This window comes from Lissotriton vulgaris, chromosome 5, assembly GCF_964263255.1.
Source record: "Lissotriton vulgaris chromosome 5, aLisVul1.2, whole genome shotgun sequence".
Taxonomy (NCBI): Eukaryota; Metazoa; Chordata; class Amphibia; order Caudata; family Salamandridae; genus Lissotriton; species Lissotriton vulgaris.
In genome coordinates, this window is record NC_141693.1 from 1,052,268,546 (window position 1) to 1,052,289,225 (window position 20,680).

Genomic DNA, 20,680 nt, shown 5'->3' on the forward strand with positions numbered 1-20,680 from the left:
CCCTCAACAATTCACCCTCAACCACTCACCCTCAACCACTCACCCTCAACCACTCACCCTCAACCACTCACCCTCAACCACTCACCCTCAACCACTCACCCTCAACAACTCACCCTCAACAACTCACCCTCAACCACTCACCCTCAACCACTCACCCTCAACCACTCACCCTTAACCACTCACCCTCAACCACTCACTCTCAACAACTCACCCTCAACCACTCACCCTCAACCACTCACCCTCAAACAATCACTCTCACCCTCAACCCTCACCCTCAACACTCACCTACCCTCACCCACCCTCAACACCTCACCCTCACTCAACACCTCAGCCTCGCCCTCACTCGCCCTCACCCTCAACGTCTCATGCTATTTTTAAGGGTAACTTGGCGCTAACAGTTCAAGTCAAATGACAGTAAGGTAGAAAAATTCTATAGTCACTCACGCTCAACGCCTCACCCAACATCTCACCTTCACTCACCATCAACATCTCACCCTCACTCACCCTCAAAACATCAGCCTCAATTCCTCACCTCAACCCCTCACCCTCAACCATTCAACCTCACTCACCCTCCCTCACCCTCAACCCCTCACCCAGACCCTCAACACTTCACCTTACACACCTCACCCTCAGTAACTCTCAATCCCTCAATCACCCTTCCCCTCACTCATCCTCAATACCTCACCCTCACTAACACTCAACCCCTCACTCACCCTCACTCTTACTTTCACTTACACTCAAGACCTCAGCCTCACCCTCACTCATCCTCACCCTTAACCCCACATGCCATTTTTAAGTGTACCTTTGCGTAGACAGTTCAAGTCGATTTACATTAAAGGAGAAAATGGTGTCTGGAAACGTTAACAAAACTACTATAGTTTACATACCATGCCGTACACACACACCAACATAATTCCTAGCATTTAAAATTACCCACAGACACATTGAAGGGCCGCATCCTCAGCAATGCTCACTATTTGTATACTACAAATAACAACACAACTTTGATGGCAAATAAATCAGCTCAGAACATTTCGCCACACCTATCGCTACATTTATCTATTGGCAAACAAAATCATCGAACATCTTTCTCAGTCTCCCACTGTATTTCTATGGTGACACTCACACATTAATGGAGGCATCTGCAGCAATGTCCTGTTTTTTCATACTAAACATAAACGCCACAACTTTGAGCCTGTATATTACAAGACTTACATTAAGGGATGCACCCGCAGCGAAATTCAGTATTTACAACACGTACACACACCGCCAAAATTAGCCTAGCATTTAAAAATACCCACAGACACATTTAAGGGCCACTTACGCAGCAATGTTCACTATTTTCATAATAAAACGAAAAACACAACTTTAATGGCAAATATTGCATCCGGCCTCTGACCCGTTCAGCACCACACCTGTCTTTCCATTTCTTTTTTGCCAAACAAAATCATCGACCATCTTTCTCATTTACCCACTATTTTTTCACGTTGCCACACACACATTAATGGACGAATCCGCAGCAATTTTCAGTATTTTCATACTAAACCTAAACTGCACAACTTAGAGCCAGTATATTACAAGAGTAGTATGTTTTAAAGTGAAACTTTGTATACTTTTGATGCTTTATATATGCCATTTTTACGTGTAACTTCGAGCAGACAGTTGAAGGCCCTTTGCTTTGTTAGTTCCGAGCAAAATCTTATATGGCCTTAAGGGAGTTGCCCAGTGAAGTCTACTGGCGCGCCTATGTCGAAACTCCATCTGCATACACATTCAAACATTCACACTTCCAAGTCGCGCACATCAGCTAGTGTGACTTTTCCTTGGGGCAAGGGAAGGACTAAAAGCTTTGATCTTTTCTTAAACACAAAAAAAAAAAAGATTCTTGCATTGTTACCCCCTATTTAAGCAGAGGGACGGGTCACTTTAAGTCATACTCTCTTTTTACCAGCGAGGACAGAAGTTCGACTTACAGAACGGCGCTGTACTTGCTGCTATCGACCAACAGCCACTGAAAAATTACGGCATTCAATCTTACAACGTAAGTGCATGCAAGTGTTATTTTTATACATCTAAGGGACAGTATTGATATATTTACTTGCGTTTATTAGAACTGTTACTATATCAACATTGCACCTGTGTTAAATTATTCTGCCACATGTGTGTTTGCTAATCTACATTTTCTATGGTAATACTTAGCAAAGGACTACGTAATTTCTTAAACAGGTCATACCTTTGTTTAAACCAACAGATACATATTGCTTTTTTTATTGTTATCTCTTGTAGGTTATTGGTACGCTTTCAACATTTCCTTGATAGGGGGAAAGAAACTGCGCACCAACATATATCATGTAAGTACAGCCAACTGTTCACTCTTCTACACAATTTTTACTTTCGTTCCTAACACTCCGACGTGGGGGCAGGGTCAGTCGTTAAGGGTCGGGTCGACAGCAACAACATAAAACTGACCATGAGGTTATTCACAGTACCCTGCAGGCGAAGGCTTCGTGCACTGAGCCCTCCCGGCATACACATAATTTTGTCGCTCTCTTTCTCTCTTCGTCTCCCTCCCTCTCTATAGCACACTAATCACACACACTGTCACATTAGGCAAGACACTGCATCTTACACTAATCACACACAGCCTGTCACATTAGGCAAAACACTGACTGCCACCCTTATACAACACGTGCAACTCCTACGCAATGTAACATCATAGCACTTCGCCACTACAGCACCAAACTTTCAGTCAGAACTTCGAATTGCACATTAATTTGCACGTAAACAGGCAACACTTTACAACATTTATGCACAATGCATTCATTCGTTGCTTTACTTGCACAGTTAGTAATCCAAGTTACAAGCTGACACACAGAAACAGCCACTCGTACAACTACTAGTATTACATTTTCACAAGCACACATCCAATAACACATTAGCCGGGGTTAGCTGCCTACCCCAAAAAAAAATGTACCTTACACTTACTACACTATTCACAGGCACATTGGAACATTAGGGGGAATAGTACAGTCATAATCCGTTCTCAACACTTCGCCACACCACAACAAACTTTTCATACACACAATCCACTATCAAGGGGACTTTCGCCCACACCCTCTATTACATGGCTACTCACAATCTTTCAAGCAGGTGAAAAATGTACAGTTTACTTTGTGTACAAGGACCGCATCGGTGGGGGCAATGTTAGTTGTTAAGGGTCGGGGCGACAGCAACAACATTAAACTGACCATGAGGTTATTCACAGGACCTTGCAGCCGAAGGCTTCGTGCACTGAGCCCTCCCGGCATACACATAATTTTCTCGCTCTCTTTCTCTTTCGGTCTCCCTACATCTCTATAGCTCTCTCTCCCTCTCTATAGCTCCCCCTCCCTCTCTCCTGTCTTCCTCTGTTTCACTCTAACTGTGTTCCTCCCTCTGTCTCACTCTCCCTCTTTTCTTCCTCCTCTCTCCCTCCCTCTCCGTCTCCCTCCCTATCACCCTTCATCTCACTCCCTTTCTCTTCCTCTCCCTCCACTTCCCTTCCTTTACCTAACTTTCCCTTCCTCTCTGTCTTTGTACATAACTCTCCATTTGTCTCCCATTTACTCCCTCTCTATCTTTCTACATTACTTGCACACTAACTGGGTACACCAACACTCCGCCACACCACAACAAAATTTTCAAACATACATTCCACGAACAAGGACACTTTCACACACACCTTCTATTACATGCCTACTCACAATCTTTCTCTCACGTGCAAAATTTAATGTTTACTAAGTGTCCAAGGACCGCATCGGTGGGGGCAGGGTCAGTGGTTAAGGCTCGGGGCGTCAGCAACAACATAAAACTGACCATGAGGTTATTCACAGTACCCTGCAGCCGAAGGCTTCGTGCACTGAGCCCTCCCGGTATAGACATAATTTTCTCGCTCTCTTTCTCTCTTCGTCTCCCTCCCTATAGTACACTAATCACACACACCCTGTCACATTAGGCAAAACACTGAATCTTACACTAATCACACACAGCCTGTCACATTAGGCAAAACACTGACTGCCACCCTTATACAACACGTGCAACTCCTACGCAATGTAACATCATAGCACTTCGCCACTACAGCACCAAACTTTCAGTCAGAACTTCTAATTGCACATTAATTAGCACGTAAACAGGCAACAGTTTACAACATTTACGCACAATGCATTCATTCGTACATTTCCTTGCACAGTTAGTAATCCAAGTTACAAGCTGACACACAGAAACAGCCACTCGTACAATGACTAGTATTACATTTTCACAAGCACACATCCAATAACACATTATCCAGGATTAGCTGCCTACCCAAAAAATAATGGACCTTACACTTACTACACTAGTCACAGGCACATTGGAACATTAGGGGGAATAGTACAGTCATAATCCGTTCGCAACACTTCGCCACACCACAACAAATTTTTCATACACACAATCCACTATCAAAGGGACTTTCGCACACACCCTCTATTACATGGCTACTCACAATCTTTCAAGCAGGTGAAAAATGTACTGTTTACTTTGTGTCCAAGGACCGCATCGGTGGGGGCAGGGTTAGTTGTTAAGGGTCGGGGCGACAGCAACAACATTAAACTGACCATGAGGTTAATCACAGGACCCTGCAGCCGAAGGCTTCGTGCACTGAGCCCTCCCGGCATACACATAATTTTCTAGCTCTCTTTCTCTTTCGGTCTCCCTACATCTCTATAGCTCTCTCTCCCTCTCTATAGCTCCCCCTCCCTCTCTCCTGTGTTCCTCTGTTTCACTCTAACTGTGTTCCTCCCTCTGTCTCACTCCCCCTTTTTTCTTCCTCCTCTCTCCCTCCCTCTCCGTCTCCCTCCCTATCACCCTGCATCTCACTCCCTTTCTCTTCCTCTCCCTCCATTTCCCTTCCTTTCCCTAACTTTCCCTTCCTCTCTGTCTTTGTACATAACTCTCCATTTGTCTCCCATTTACTACCCTCTCTATCTTTCTACATTACTTGCACACTAACTGTATACACTTTCAATATTACACGCACACCGCATTCATTTTCATATTCAATGCAATATAGGAAGTAATCTAAGTTACACGATGACACACACACACATTTTTCGGTACGTCTGGCACTATTAACTCTTCACGCACACACTCACTCCCTCTCCATCCCCAACAACAATTCCAGCTTTTAAAACTAACAACAGACACATTCAAGTCCCACATCCTCAGCAATTCTAAACTATTTTCCGAATACAAATAACGACACTACTTTAAGGGTGTCTTTACTTTTTGAAGCCACACACACACACTCACCCTCACTTACCCTCAACGCATCACCCTCAGTCACCTTTAACAGCTCACCCTCACTCACCCTCAACGCCTCTCCCTTTCACACCCTCACCCTCACTCACCCTCAACGCCTCACCCTCACCCGCACTCACCCTCATTCTCACTCACCTTCACTCACCCTTAATACCTCACCAACACTCAACATCAATGCCTCGCTCTACCTCACCCTCCCTCACCCTCAGCCTCACTCACTCTTACTCACCCTCATCCACCATCACGCTCATCCTCACTCACCCTCACTTACCTTCACTTACCTTCACTTACCTTCACTCACCCTCAGTCACCCTCACTCAATCCCTCACCCTCACTCACACTCACTCAACCTCTCACTCAACACCTCACTCTCACTCACCCTCAACACCTCACTCACCCTCAATTTAACTCACCCTTAATTTCACTCACCCTCACTCATCCTCAACACTTCACCCACCCTCACTAGCCCTCAACACCTCACACACACACCCTCAACACTTCTCCTTCAACTCCTCACTCACCCTCACTCTCACTCTCACTCAACACTTCAACACCTCAGCCTCACTCACCCTCAACACCTCACTCACCCACAACACCTCATTCCCACTCACCCACACTCACCCTCATCCTTACTCACCCTCAGCTTCTCACCATCACTCACCCTCAATCTCTAAGCCTAACCTACCTTCACTCACCCTCCACCCCTCACTCTCACTCACACTCACTCACACCATCCTCACTCACCCTCATGCTCACTCACCCTCATGCTCACTCACCCTCATGCTCACTCACCCTCATGCTCACTCACCCTCAACATGTCATCCTCACTCACCCTCACCATTACTCACCATCAAACAGTCACCCTCACTCTCACCCTCACTCATCCTCAATACCACTCACCCTCACTCACCCTCATCCCCTCCCCCTCACTCACCCTCACCCTCACCACCTCACCTCAACAACACTCAACACCTCACCCTCACACTCACACCCTCAACATTTCATCCTCATTCACCCTCAACCCCTCATCCACACTCACCCTCTCTCTCCTTTTCTAGCTCCCCCTCCCTCTCTCTTGCCTTCCTCTTTCTCACTCTAACTTTGTTAATCCCTCTGTCTCCCTCTCCCTCTCTCTCCCTCCCTCCATCCCCGTCTCCCTTCCTATCACTCTCCCTCTCACTCCCTTTCCTTTCCTCACACCTCATCCATTCTCTGATTCAATGCAACACATAACACACACACACATTTTTTAACGTCTCTCAGTATTAACTTTTCACGCACTCACTCACTCTCTCTCTGTCCCCCTTTTCCTCCCACTCCCTCTCTCTCCCTCTATCATCTCATCCCTGCCTGTGTGCCAGCCGTGGCACATACACTCACAGCAGCACTAGAGCTCTTAACAGGTCTTTAAAAGACTAATTACATGCTAATGTGGCCTTTATGGCAAAAATTCGAAAAAATGTATTCTAAACAAAATTTTTCTTTTCTCCTTTCAGATTATTAAAACAACAACAAAAGAAACAGAAGTTAAGGTAAATACTACTTTGCCACTTAGTTTAAAATTTGTTAAAAGTTCATACCTTACAGTCCCCTAAAAAAATTGTTAGTTCACAAACCTTCTTAATTTACATTTGTTGATAACAACATTTCAGTATAACTTATAAGATGCAGAAATGCTTGAAAGCAAGTTACCATCAAGGGAATAGCAAATTTAATAGCAAATCACAAGGTAAGCAATGCTTACCAAATAGTGCTTTTGCTGTCTTGCACAATTTATGCAAGCCAGTAACTACTTGGAACTCTAATGATCTGCATTATATAATGGACCGTGGGGACGCTTTATATCTCCAAATGCATTCTATTAACAAAGAAACACTTATGCATCCAGATGACCTGCCAAGGTATATAGACCACAATCAAGAGATATATTCACTTTTGCTACGGAATGCTTACTACGGTGATGTCCTTAAACGTTTTGATAAAGCCTACCCAGATATTAGCACAGCATTAAATGTTACTATTAATAAGCACTGTGGTGTTCTACTTTGTATGAATGTTTATGTAATAGCTATTTTCAAACATATGCAATCATACTTTGTATTTGATTCACATAGTAGGGACCATGAAGGCATGCCTCATTCAAACGGAACATGTGTTACAATTGCATTTAATTCGTTTGAAGGGCTAATTCAATATGTTATGAAACTAGCATATAACTTTACACATCAGGCTGAGCAATGTGTCCAATTTGAATTAACACCAATAGATATAAAAGTCATTCAAAGGAAATCCTTTACAAAAGCACTTACTGTGCACAAAAAAAATAGTCACCTGCCGCAAGAAAGAAAAATTTGGGTACATACTACTGAATGTACTCCTAATCAGACGATAACAGCAACATCAATGTCTTCTGATCATTTACAGAATACAAGTAAGGGAGGGAATAGCAATAGCAATCATTTAGCACAATTACCAGGTAATAGTAAAGCTATCCAGGGAACAAATAAACAGTCTCGGAAAAGAAAAAGGGATTCAAGTACATGTCCAACTACAGTTGTACAAAGTAAAAAAGTTAATACAGCTGAAGAAGATATTACCAACAGTCAACTAAGTGCTACTGATAATAACATACCCATCTTCACGCAGGCCCAAAGACAGAAACGAGGTAAACAAATCCATACAATCATTCGCAAATTCCACCGGGAAATATTGCATGGGCCAGAGTACATTTGTACTCTTTGCAATCAACTGTGGCATAAACAAACGTTGCAAAATATACGCAGTGTTAGCCAATCCGAAATTTTCAACAAGTGTAACATTAGTAACAAGAAAACAAATTTTATTTGTAAGACTTGCTATTATTACATTAGAAAAAACAAAATACCACCATGTTCAATTGTAAATGGCATGGGCTTCCCAAATGTACCAGTTGAATTAGAATTATATGATTTAGAAGAAAGATTAGTTTCACCTAGGATACCATTCTTACAAATTCGGAGTCTGCCACGCGGTTTTCAAAAATCATTATCAGGTGCAGTAGTTAATGTACCTGCAGATGTTATGACAACTGTTACCATTTTACCAAGGCAAATTAATGACGCCATGACAATCCCAGTGAAATTAAAAAGGAAATTAATCTATAAATCATATACACATTATGAGAATATTAGACCAAATACTGTAAAAAAGGCAGCTACATGGCTAGCTAAAAATAGTACAATGTTTAATGAATATGGTGTTACCATTAACCCTGACTGGGAGTATATACCTCCAGAAATAGAATCTCACAATGAGACTTCTGAGACAAACAATTCATCTGATAGTTCTGACAACATAGAAGCTGGGAATTTGGATACTATGTTAACAAATGAAACTATTACTAGTAATTCGCTGAATGTGTTAAGTTTCGCTCCAGCTGAACATAACACGCCAAGAGGTTTATATGAGGATAAAGATTCAGAGTTTTTGGCTTTCCCTACTATTTTTTGTGGTGAACGAAGGCCTAACAATAAAGAAAGACACATACCGGTACATTATAGTACTATTTGCCAAGCAGAGTTAAGGAGTTATGATAGAAGAGTCGCTAAATCTATTACTAATGTCTTTTTTAAACTGAAGAAATTACATATTAAGCAGATCCATGGTAAAATCAACATTTCCATCAGAAAACATTTTACAGATGGGAATAAAATAACTGCTAAAGACATTAAATGTAATATTGCCAATGTTTTACAGTTTAATGAGGGGTACAAAATATTAAAAACTATACGCAGTTCACCTCCATATTGGGAAGGTTGCAAAAAAGATATTTTTGCTATGATAAGGCAACTTGGCATTCCCACTTTCTTTTTGACATTATCTGCTGCAGAAACAAAATGGCACCATTTAATAAATATACTATTGAGAGTTAGAAACTTAAAGGAATGTACAGAGGAAGAATTCTTAAACATGTCTTGGGAAACTAAAAGTAAATTAATACAAGAAGATCCAATAACATGTGCAAGACAGTTTGACTATCAAGTTAGGAAATTCTTTAATTGTGTTTTGCTGAATGGCACTAATCCAATTGGGGAAATAGTAGACTACTTTTACAGAGTCGAATTCCAACAAAGAGGTTCTCCACATATACATGCATTACTCTGGGTAAACAAAGCACCATTATATGGTGTTTCACCAGTGGAAGAAGTCAATAGCTTTATTGACAAATATATCACTTGTCAGAAGTCTGAGAACCCTGTTTTACAACCGTTAATAAATCTACAAAGGCATGGTCACACCAAAAATTGCAGACGTAAACAGCAACGGACATGCAAATATCAATATCCCAAATATCCAATGTCAAGAACGCTCATATTAGAGCCATTAACACTGGAGGAGACAAATAACCAATGGCAAGATAATATGAAAATAATACATGAAGCTATGAATAATACTACTTTTAATACACTTTCTTTTGAGGAATTTTTGGACTTCATTAAAATGGATGATAAAGAATATATTACTTCTATACAAACTAGCTTACAAAAAACAACTATTTTTTTAAAAAGAACACCAGCCGAATGCTTCATCAATAACTACAATAGTACTCTTTTAGAAGCTTGGCGAGCAAACATAGACTTGCAGTTTATACTAGACCCTTATGCTTGTGCAGTCTATATTATCTCATATATCAGTAAATCGCAAAGAGGAATTAGCAAACTTCTAGCGCAAGCTGCTAAAGAGGTAACAAGCAATAGTAATATCAAAGATCAACTTAAACACATAGGGAACAAATTCCTCAACTGCACAGAAATTAGTGCACAAGAAGCAGCATATCTAATTCTTCAAATACCATTACGGAAAAGCTCACGATCATTTGTATTTATTAATACTAGCCGTCCAGAGAAAAGAACTTATTTAATGCGTGATTTTGAAACTATTAATAACTTGCCCGAAAATTCAACTGACATTCAATGTGAAAATATTATTATTAAGTACTGCAAAAGGCCACAATCATTAGAGATGTGCACTTTAGCAGACTATGCGGCTAATTTCAACTATGTGAAGAAAAAAACACATGGGAAAGAAATAAATGATTGCGAAGATTTACTAGCAGAACAAAACTTTTACAGCTCAGATGAGGAAGAATTAGAAATAGAATGTAGTGACGGAAATAAACAACAACAGAAACATAATTATGATTATGCTTTAAATAAGCGCAGACAAGGGAAAATAATACGCTTTTGCAGATTTAGCAAAAATAATGAACCAGAAGAGTATTATAGAGAAATCTTAATGTTGCACTATCCATGGAGGGAAGAAGAAAAAATACTAATCAACAAGGAAACTTACTATGATAGGTATCTGGAAGTTAAAACATTTGTTGACACACAACTAAAAATCTATAACAAACAGCATGGCGAACTTACAAACATTATTCATGAACAGTCTCATGAAAATGTAATTTCACCTCCTCTATCACCAACTGTGAATATACAGACAGAAGACAAAAATCCAGAACATAATAATAGATATGATTTGGCTCTAGATTTAGGAATTAGAACTACAACTGAAGAACAAAGCTCAACTAACGTTATTTTGCCCAATGAAAAATACCAACAACTTATGCAAAACTTAACGGAAGAACAACTTAAATTTGTTTACCATCACTTGCATTGGTTTAAAACTACTAGCACTCCATGCTATACTTTTTGCACTGGAGGGGCTGGTGTTGGGAAAAGTTTTGTAATATCTGCACTATATCAAACTTTACTACGCTACTATAACACTAAGGCCGGTGAAAATCCTGATAATGTTTATATCTTACTTACTGCTCCAACAGGAAAGGCTGCCCATAATATTAATGGCAAAACACTGCATAGCACTTTCAAAATACCTGTGTCGCAAAGTTTGACTTATAAACAACTGAGTCATGAACATAGAACTGCTCTACAAATGGAAATGATGCATGTTAGAGTTGTTATTATTGATGAAATTTCAATGGTAGGACACAATATGTTGAATTTTATACATAACAGGCTTCAAGAAATTAAATCATCTAATGAACCATTTGGAGGAATTTCTATTTTAGCCATTGGTGACTTTTACCAATTAAAACCTGTATTTGACAGATACATTTTTCAGGATTCTACACAAATGTATGGTCCTTTAAGTGCTAACTTATGGAAAGAACATTTTAAAATTTTTGAATTAACAAAAATTATGCGCCAAAAAGAAGATCTACAATTTGCTGAATTACTAAACAGATTGAGAGAAGGCAAGCATACTGAAGAAGATATTTCACAAATTAAGCAAAGGGAAATACAACCTGATGAGACTTTATTAGAAACAATTCCATATATCATGTCAACTAATCTAGAAGTTAATGAAATTAACAAAAAGGTTTTAGAACAACATTGCAAAGATTATCCTGTCTACATAACAGTAGCAAGCGATACTGTTAGTTCTGATTTGTCTGAAAGTGTGAAAAAAACGATTCTTAAGCAACTGCCCAAAGATCCACAGAAAACAATGGGCCTTTCACATACATTACACATTGCCTTACAACTTCGTTATGATTTAAGTTGCAATGTGGATGTCAATGATGGTTTAACAAATGGCGCAACTGGTGTTGTACAATTAGTAGAATTGATTAACAATACACCTATTATTGTTTGGTTGTTATTTGACAATCCCACTATAGGACAAACAACCAGACAACAATATAAACACTTATTTCATTCACAAATACAAAATACATGGACACCAATACATGCTATAGCTAGACATTTCCAATACACTAAGAAATTTATTACCATTATACGGAAGCAATTTCCTTTACGCCAAGCATCAGCACGCACTATACATCGCACACAAGGTGCAACTCTCGAACCACTTTATATACACTTTAATAACAGCAAGATTCATCATTTGCATTATGTTGCTATTAGCAGGGCAAAATCAATACAAAATGTCTATGTACACAATTTTGATGAACGAAAAATTGTAGTACATCCACAAGTTAATGAGGAAATGCACAGATTAAGGACAGAAATGCCACTTGAAATACATATCCCACAGTTACATACATACAGTGCACATTTCAATATCATTGCACACAATATAAGATCACTACAGAAAAATTTTTCATCTATGGTAGCGGATAGGAATATATTACAAGCAGACATTATTTGCTTAACTGAGATCAACACTACAAGAAATGCTACAGCTAATGATTTCACGATAGAACAATATCATCACATTATATTTGATAAATTTCATACATACAACACAAACCATGGAATGATTATGTACTACAAAAAAAATTTATTTATATTGCCTATTTATGAGACACTTGAAGGGATAGACATTTTACATTTTACTCTACAGATTGATGACACAGATTACCTTATTATTATTTTATACAAACCACCCCTAAAAAGTATAACTTCTCTTTTTGATTTCATCACAAATATTACGGATTTTTACCCCACGCACAAATTTATTATTATAGGGGATTTCAATGTGGATGTATCTCAAACAAATGCAAACAGCAAGCAATTACTTGGATTCTTTGAAACAAAATTACAATGTCAACAACTCATTAACAGTTACACAACTAACTACCAATCCATTTTAGATCATATATATACAAATGACCAACTACACAACTATGGTACTTTAGAATGCTATTACAGTGATCATAAACCAATATGGGTTTGTTTTTAACATGTTATATCACATTTTCTATTTCAGATGATGTCTATTGAAGAAATAATGAACATTAATACTGATGACAACAAACCATACCAGAAACCAATAAGAGTTAATGTCATCAGCTGCTCAGGGAAAACTACGTACAAAAATGCTAAACAAGAGCAGAAAATATTATTCCATTTGGCTTTAGCAGATAAAACTGGAACAATTAAATGTACTTGTTACCAAGAAAATTTATATGAGCAAACGAAAATAAACTGTGGACTACTGATACGAAACTTTATTCTCAAAAACAAAACAATTTTAATTACAAAACAAACTAAAGTAACCAAATTTCCCGCAATGACAATCCAGGAGGGCCTGATCCAACAAGCAAACAACATTTTGCATCCGCCTGCACCATCGGCTTCTCCCATCAAGGAAATAAAACGGGCAAGTTTAAAAAGCCTGATGACCGTTTCAGGGACAATAATTGCCGTAAGTATGAACACAAACAAGTTATCATGTCAACTAAAAAAAACTATTGTCTTGCAGTGGAAAAGTTGGACTTATTAGTATTGTAAATGACATATCTTATGTTTTTTTGCTTTTTCGAAATTGCAAGTCTAAATAGTCTGATGACTGTTTCAGGGACAATATGTGCCAGAAGTATGAACACAAACATGTCATCATGTCTACTAAAAAAATGCATAGTTGGCTTACACACAAATTACACATTTAGGGGCACGATGTAGGTAGCCCTTTAGCGATCCCAATCGGCCAAAAATACCGATTTTGGGCCGTTTCAGATCGGTAAAGGGCTATTGAGATGTAGGGGCACATTTTAGGTAACTTTAGCAAATCTGTTTAATTACCGAATCGGTACTTTTACAGATTCAATAAAATTAACTGAAATGTAATGTAGGTATGCAATTTACCTTCTGCACATGGCTTACACGATCGGTATTTTACCATGGAATACAAATCCAGGGTAAAATACCTATGGCATGTGACAGGCAGACCTGCCCTTAGGGCAGGTATGCTTGCCACATGGCACCTGTGCCTTTTTTGGGGGTGCCAGAGGGTGTCAAAGTGACACCCCCTGCACCCTTCATAATTCTTTAATTACAGATTCTGTAAATACCGAATCGGTAAGGCCTAATCATTCCTATGGGCTTCAAAGCCCATAGGAATGAATGGGCATTACCTATTCGGTATTTACCGATTCGGTAATTAAAGATTTGTTAAGGATTCTGTAATGCATCCAGATGTTGGTACCTACATACAAAAATGGGATTTACCTACATCGGGCCCTTAGGAACTTCACTAACAACCTCAAAAAAGCTTGCATTAGACACTCTTTCACACTATGTATAAAGTAATAGTTTTGAGAAATATAATAGGCCAGTGCTTTGGGGTATAGTACAAATTCAAGTACTCTCCACAAAGCCAATTTTGACTAAAACAAAAATGCACTATGGTTGAAAGTATGTTCATTTGGGTCGTGGAATATAATACATTATATTACCAGTCATACAACGCACTACTACTATGTGTTTTTACTGTCACTATTTTGTAGGATTGTTCTTTTTGGGTTTACCAAAAGTACGCAAATACTGTCTTTACATCAATGCCTCACCGTCAGTCAACATCACTCAGCCGCACCACCCAACCCTCACTCTCCCTCAACACCTCACCCTCAACAATTTGATCTTAATGCCTCACTCAACCTCAATCTCACTTACCCGAGATCACCCTCAACACCTCCTCCTCAATCACCCTCAATCACCCTCACTAGCCCTCAACACCTCCCACTCTAAAACTCTACCCTTCTCCCTCAAATACTCACTCACTCTCACTCAACACCTCAACACCTCAGCCTCACACTCAACATCAATCACTCACCCTCACTCATCCTCATCCTTACTCACCCTCAACTTCTCACCCTCAATAACTCTCAACACCTCACCCTCACTCACCCTCAACACCTCACCCTCAACAATTCACCCTTAATGCCTCACTCAGCCTTAATCTCACTCACCCTCAATCACCCTCAACACCTCTCACACAATCACCCTCACTCGCCCTCAACAGCTCCCCCTCAAAAAGTCAACACTTCTCACTTAACTCCTCAGTCACCCTCACTCTCACTCAACACCTCAACACCTCAGCGTCAACATCAACACCTCACCCTCACTCAATCAATCACCCTCACTCACCCACACTCACACTCATCCTTACTCACCCTCAACTTCTCACACTCAATCTTTCACCCTCAACACTCCCTCACTCTCACTCACCCTCAACCCCTCACCCTAACTCTGCCACACTCACACTCACCCTCATGTAACACCTCGTCCTCACTCACCCTCAACCCCACCCTCACTCACCCTAACCCTCAACACCTCACCCTCAATCACTCACCCTCACCCACACCCTCACTCATGTCATCAGGTCTACTAAAAAAATGCATACTTGCCTTACACACACAGCACACATTTAGTAAGTTCATTAACAATTAAACAAAAAACACGCCTTTTGAAAACTATAATATGGCAGCACTTTCCGGTATACTACAAATACAAGTACTCTCTACAAAGCCAGTTTTTTCAAAAAATATTGCTATCATTTAGGAAGGATGTTCATTTGGGTCGCTAAATATAATACATTATATGGCCATTCATACAACGCAATAGTAAGATGTATTTTTACAGTAAATATTTTATACAATGCTTAGTTTTTGTTTAGGAATAGAACCAAAACACTGTCTTTACCTCAATGCCTCACCCTTAGTCACCCTCACTCATTCTCAAAACGTCACCCTGACTCACCCTCAACACCTCACCCTTAACACCTCAGCCTCAACGCCTCACTCACCCTCAATCACACTAAACTCCTCACCTCACTCACCCTCACTAGCCATTAACACCTCCCCCTCAAAAACTTAACACTTCTCCCTCAACTCCTCAGTCAACCTCACTCTCACTCAACACCTCAGCCTCAGCCTCACCCTCACCCTCACTCACCCTCAACACCTCACCCTCACCCAATAACTCACCCTTTCTCACCCACACTCACCCTCATCCTTACTCACCATCAACTTCTCAACATCAATCACCCACAATCTCTCACCCTCAACACTCACTCACTCTCACACTCAAATCCTCACCCGAAATAACCCTCACTCAGCCTCAGTCACACTCACGCTCATCGTTACTCACCCTCAACTTCTCACCCTCACTCACCTTCAATCTCTCACCCTCACCCTCTCACCCTCACCCTCACTCACCCTCACTTACATTCAACCTCACCCTCACGTAACACCTCATCCTCACTCACCCTCACTCCCCATCAACTCCTCACACTCAACACCTCACACTCAATAACGCACCATCTCCCTCACTCATGTCATCATGTCTACTTAAAAAATGCATAGTTCACTTACACACACATTACACCTTTAGTAACTTCAATAACTAACTGGAAAAATTTTGAATTATACACTCTTCAAAGATAGCAGTGCTTTGGTGTATACTACAAAAACAAGTACGATCTACAAGGCCATTTTTTACAATAAACAATTCAATCTTTTAGAAAGGACGTTCATTTGGGACGTTAAATATGATACATTATATAGCCTTTCATACAATGCACTAGTAATATCTGTTTTTACTATCACTATTTAATAGAATGCTTTCTTTTTGTGTAGGAAGAGGACGCAAAAACGGTGTTTATCAATGGGCAAGATACCCCACTCAAATCCATTACAATAAAAGATGCAACTGATGATATAAAAGTGACACTGTGGAGAGAAGCGTCACTATTTAAAATACATCTTGGGAAATATGTGACCCTGACTCATGTCACTGTACATGAATTCAATTGCCAAAAAATATTGAATACAACGCGCCATAGCAAAATGGAGGTAAGCACAACAAACTAAACATTTTGCAATTATCTCTTTTCAGCCACTCTTGGAATTTCACCCAGTCTTCCCCTTTCAACCACTCTGCCCCTTCCACCCACTCTGGACATTTTACCCACTTCGGACATTTCAGCCACTTGGGACCTTTCGACCCACTCGGGAGCTTTCACCCACTCGGGAGCTTTCACCCACTCGGGACCTTTCAACAACTCTGGCTCTTTCACACACTCTAGGCCTATCACCCAATCTAGACTTATCACCCACTCTAGACTTATCACCCACTCTCATACTCACTCACCCTCAACAACTCACCATCAACACCTCACCCTCATACTCACTCACCCTCAAATCCTCGCGCTCATTCACCCTCACTCACAGTCAACACACTATCACACTACAACAACAAACAAATACTTACCACCACAGCAATACTTCATTCACCCTCAACACCTCACCCTTAACTCCTCACCCACCCTCAATCTCAATCATCATCAATCACCTTCAACATCTCACACTCAACACCACTCTCATACTCACTCACCCTCACAACATCACCCTCATTTACCCTCACTTACCGTCAACACACTATCACACTACAACTACAAAAAAACACTTACCACCACAGCAACACTTCACTCACCCTAAACACCTCACCCTTAACTCCTCACTCTCACTCATCCTCAATCACCCTCAACACCTCACCCTCACTCACCTTCAACGCCTCACCCACACTCACCCTCACACTCAGCTTCTCACCCTCAGCCTCAACACCTCACTCTCACTCACCCTCAACGCCTCACCCTCAGTCAATCTCAACACATCACTCACCATCACTCTCACTCATCCTCAATCACATTCAACACCTCGCTCACCCTCAGCCCCTCACCCTCACTCACCCTCAAATCCTCACCCTCACTCATCCTCACTCACCCTCAACACCTCCCCCTCATTCTCACTCACTCTCCCTTTCACTCACACTCATACTCACTCACCGTCAACACACTATCACACTACAACCACACAAAAAAACTTACCACCACAACACCACTTTAATCACGCTCAACACCTCCCCATCAGCCCCTTACTTACTCTCACTCTCACTCATCATCAAACACTGACTCACCCTCAATCTCACTCACCCTCAACGCCTCACCCTCACTCACCCTTAACATCTCACCCTCACTCACCCTCAACACACTATCACACTACAACCACACAAAAAAATATTACCACCACCTATCACCCACTCTCGACCTATCACCCACTCAAACCCTATCAACAACTGTGACCCTTTCACCTACTCAGTCCATTTCACCCAATGTGTCCCTTTCAACAACTCTGTCCCTTTCAACCACTATAGGCCTTACACAAAAATTAAAGTACACAAATTTAAAAAATAATTGTTGCTTTTATTTTCTCTCCACAGGTAACAGCACCACCAGAGGAAAAGATGGACATTCTAATTTATGGCGTTGAAAGCTCTACTGAGCAAACCAGTATTATCACAATAAAAGTGACAAACACAGACGAATTGCAATCGATGCCCATCGAAAACGAGATCTTAATTAAATGGTTTATGTTAGATGAGGAAGTTGACAACATCGGAGATGCCCTTGTCCATTTTTTGCCACAAACTTTTGAAGTTGTCTTTTGTAATGGGCAAATCATAAAGATTTTGAAAGAAAAAGACGATGAAATATTTTCTGACTAAATTTTGCATGTTGCCAGGATATCTTTTTTTTGTACAAAGTTAAACAATAAATATTTGTGTTTTTTTTAACAAAATAAAAAAGTGTGTAATACAAATTTTACAACTTCTATGGTCATTTTTTCTATACGAAAGGCAAATTATAACTAAGACACTCAATTTATACAACATAGTCACACCCACATACAACATTCTGCCAATCCATTTGACATTACAAAAACATATACAAAATACACATACTTTGTAGCTTCCACGCACTACAGTATTAGGTATGAATGAGACTGTTGAGCTAAATACGCCTGTGCTGGTGCAGAGTTATGCTGTGTTGTTGAGCAAAGTTACTGTGGGGGGCCTAATGTTAAGGTGGTATTGATGCGTGTTCCATTGGTGGACATCACAAAGTAGGTTGTTGGGAGAAGTGCAACTGTTGTTGGGATGAGTTATGCTGTGGTGGTAATAGTTGAACACTAACACAGCACAACTCATCATCAACACATCACAACAACAGCATTAGGAAGCATCACACTAACAACACTCATCAACACACCAACATCACTCTACACCACCACAACAGCATCATTCTACAACAACAACATACAAAAACACAAACACACTTACTTTACAATAACGAGTCACACATGCAAAACACTCACATTTGCTAATCACACCCTCACTCACACTCACTCACTCTTAACTCATCACCCACCCTAAATTACACTCACTCACCCTCAACACCTCATCCTCACTCTCCCTCAACACCTCATCCTCACTCACCCTCAACACATCACCATCACCCTCACCCACCTTCACTCACCATCAACACCTCACCCTCACTCACCATCCACCCTGCACCCTCAAACACTCAATCACCCTCGCTCTCAACACCTCTCCCTCAACGCCTCACCCTTAACCCCTCACTCACCCTCACGCTTAACAATCCTCAATCACCATCAACACATCACCCTCAACGCCTTACCAACACTCACCCTCAGCCCCTCACCCTCAGCAACAACACGTCACTCTCACTCACCATCAACACCTCACCCTCAACAACTCATCATCAACACATCACTCACCCTCACTCTCACTCATCCTCAATACTCTCAACACCTCACCCTCAATACCTCACTCACCCTCAGTCCCTCACCCTCAACTCCTCACCCTCAACACCTCACCCACACTCATCCTCACTCACCCTCTAAAAATCACCATCAACACCTCACCCTCATACTCACTCACCCTCAACACCTCACCCTCATTTACCCTCACTCGCCGTCAACACACTATCACACTACAACAACAAACAAATACTTACCAACACAGCAACACTTCACTCACCCTCACTTCATTCACCCTGAACACCTCACCCTTAACTCCTCACTCACCCTCAATCTCAATCATCATCAATCACCCTCTACACCTCACACTCAACACCTCACTCTCATACTCACTCACACTCACTCACACTCAAAACATCACCCTCATTCATCGTCAACACACTATCACACTACAACTATAAACAAACACTTACCACCACAGCAACACTTCACTCACCCTAAACACCTCACCCTTAACTCCTCACTCACACTCATCCTCATTCACCCTCAACACCTCACCCTCACTCACCCTCAACGCCTCACCCACACTCACACCCTCACCCTCAGCACCTCACTCTCTCTCATCCTCAATGCCTCACCCTCAACGCATCACCCACTCACCCTCAGCTCCTCACCCTCAGCCTCAACACCTCACCCTCACTCACCCTCAACGCCTCACCCTCAGTCAACATCAACACATCACGCACCCTCACTATCACTCATCCTCAATCACACTCAACAGCTCACCCTCAACACCTCACTCACCCTCAGCCTCTCACCCTCACTCACCCTCAACTCCTCACCCTCACTCATCCTCATTCACCATCAACACCTCCCCCTCAGTCTCACTCACTCTCAATCTCAATCATCATCAATCACCCTCTACACCTCACACTCACAGCAGTACACTACAACCACACACAGACACTTACCACCACAACA

The 20,680-nt window shown here is 41.0% G+C and overlaps 1 protein-coding gene and 1 long non-coding RNA gene across 2 annotated transcripts; both read left to right on the plus strand.

The window, feature by feature from the left end:
* Positions 1-304: 304 nt before the first annotated feature.
* Positions 305-13,363, plus strand: LOC147711983 (uncharacterized). Its single transcript, XR_015295971.1, has 3 exons — positions 305-2,351; positions 6,831-6,866; positions 13,069-13,363. It is a non-coding gene; the product is annotated as an uncharacterized LOC147711983 (long non-coding RNA).
* Positions 13,364-13,389: 26 nt separating this feature from the next.
* Positions 13,390-19,128, plus strand: LOC147711984 (uncharacterized). Its single transcript, XM_086922696.1, has 3 exons — positions 13,390-13,506; positions 16,718-16,933; positions 18,360-19,128. The coding sequence occupies exons 1-3, from the start codon at positions 13,480-13,482 to the stop codon at positions 18,642-18,644; spliced, it is 528 nt and encodes a 175-aa protein (XP_086778822.1). The 5' UTR covers positions 13,390-13,479; the 3' UTR covers positions 18,645-19,128.
* The last annotated feature ends 1,552 nt before the right edge of the window (positions 19,129-20,680 follow it).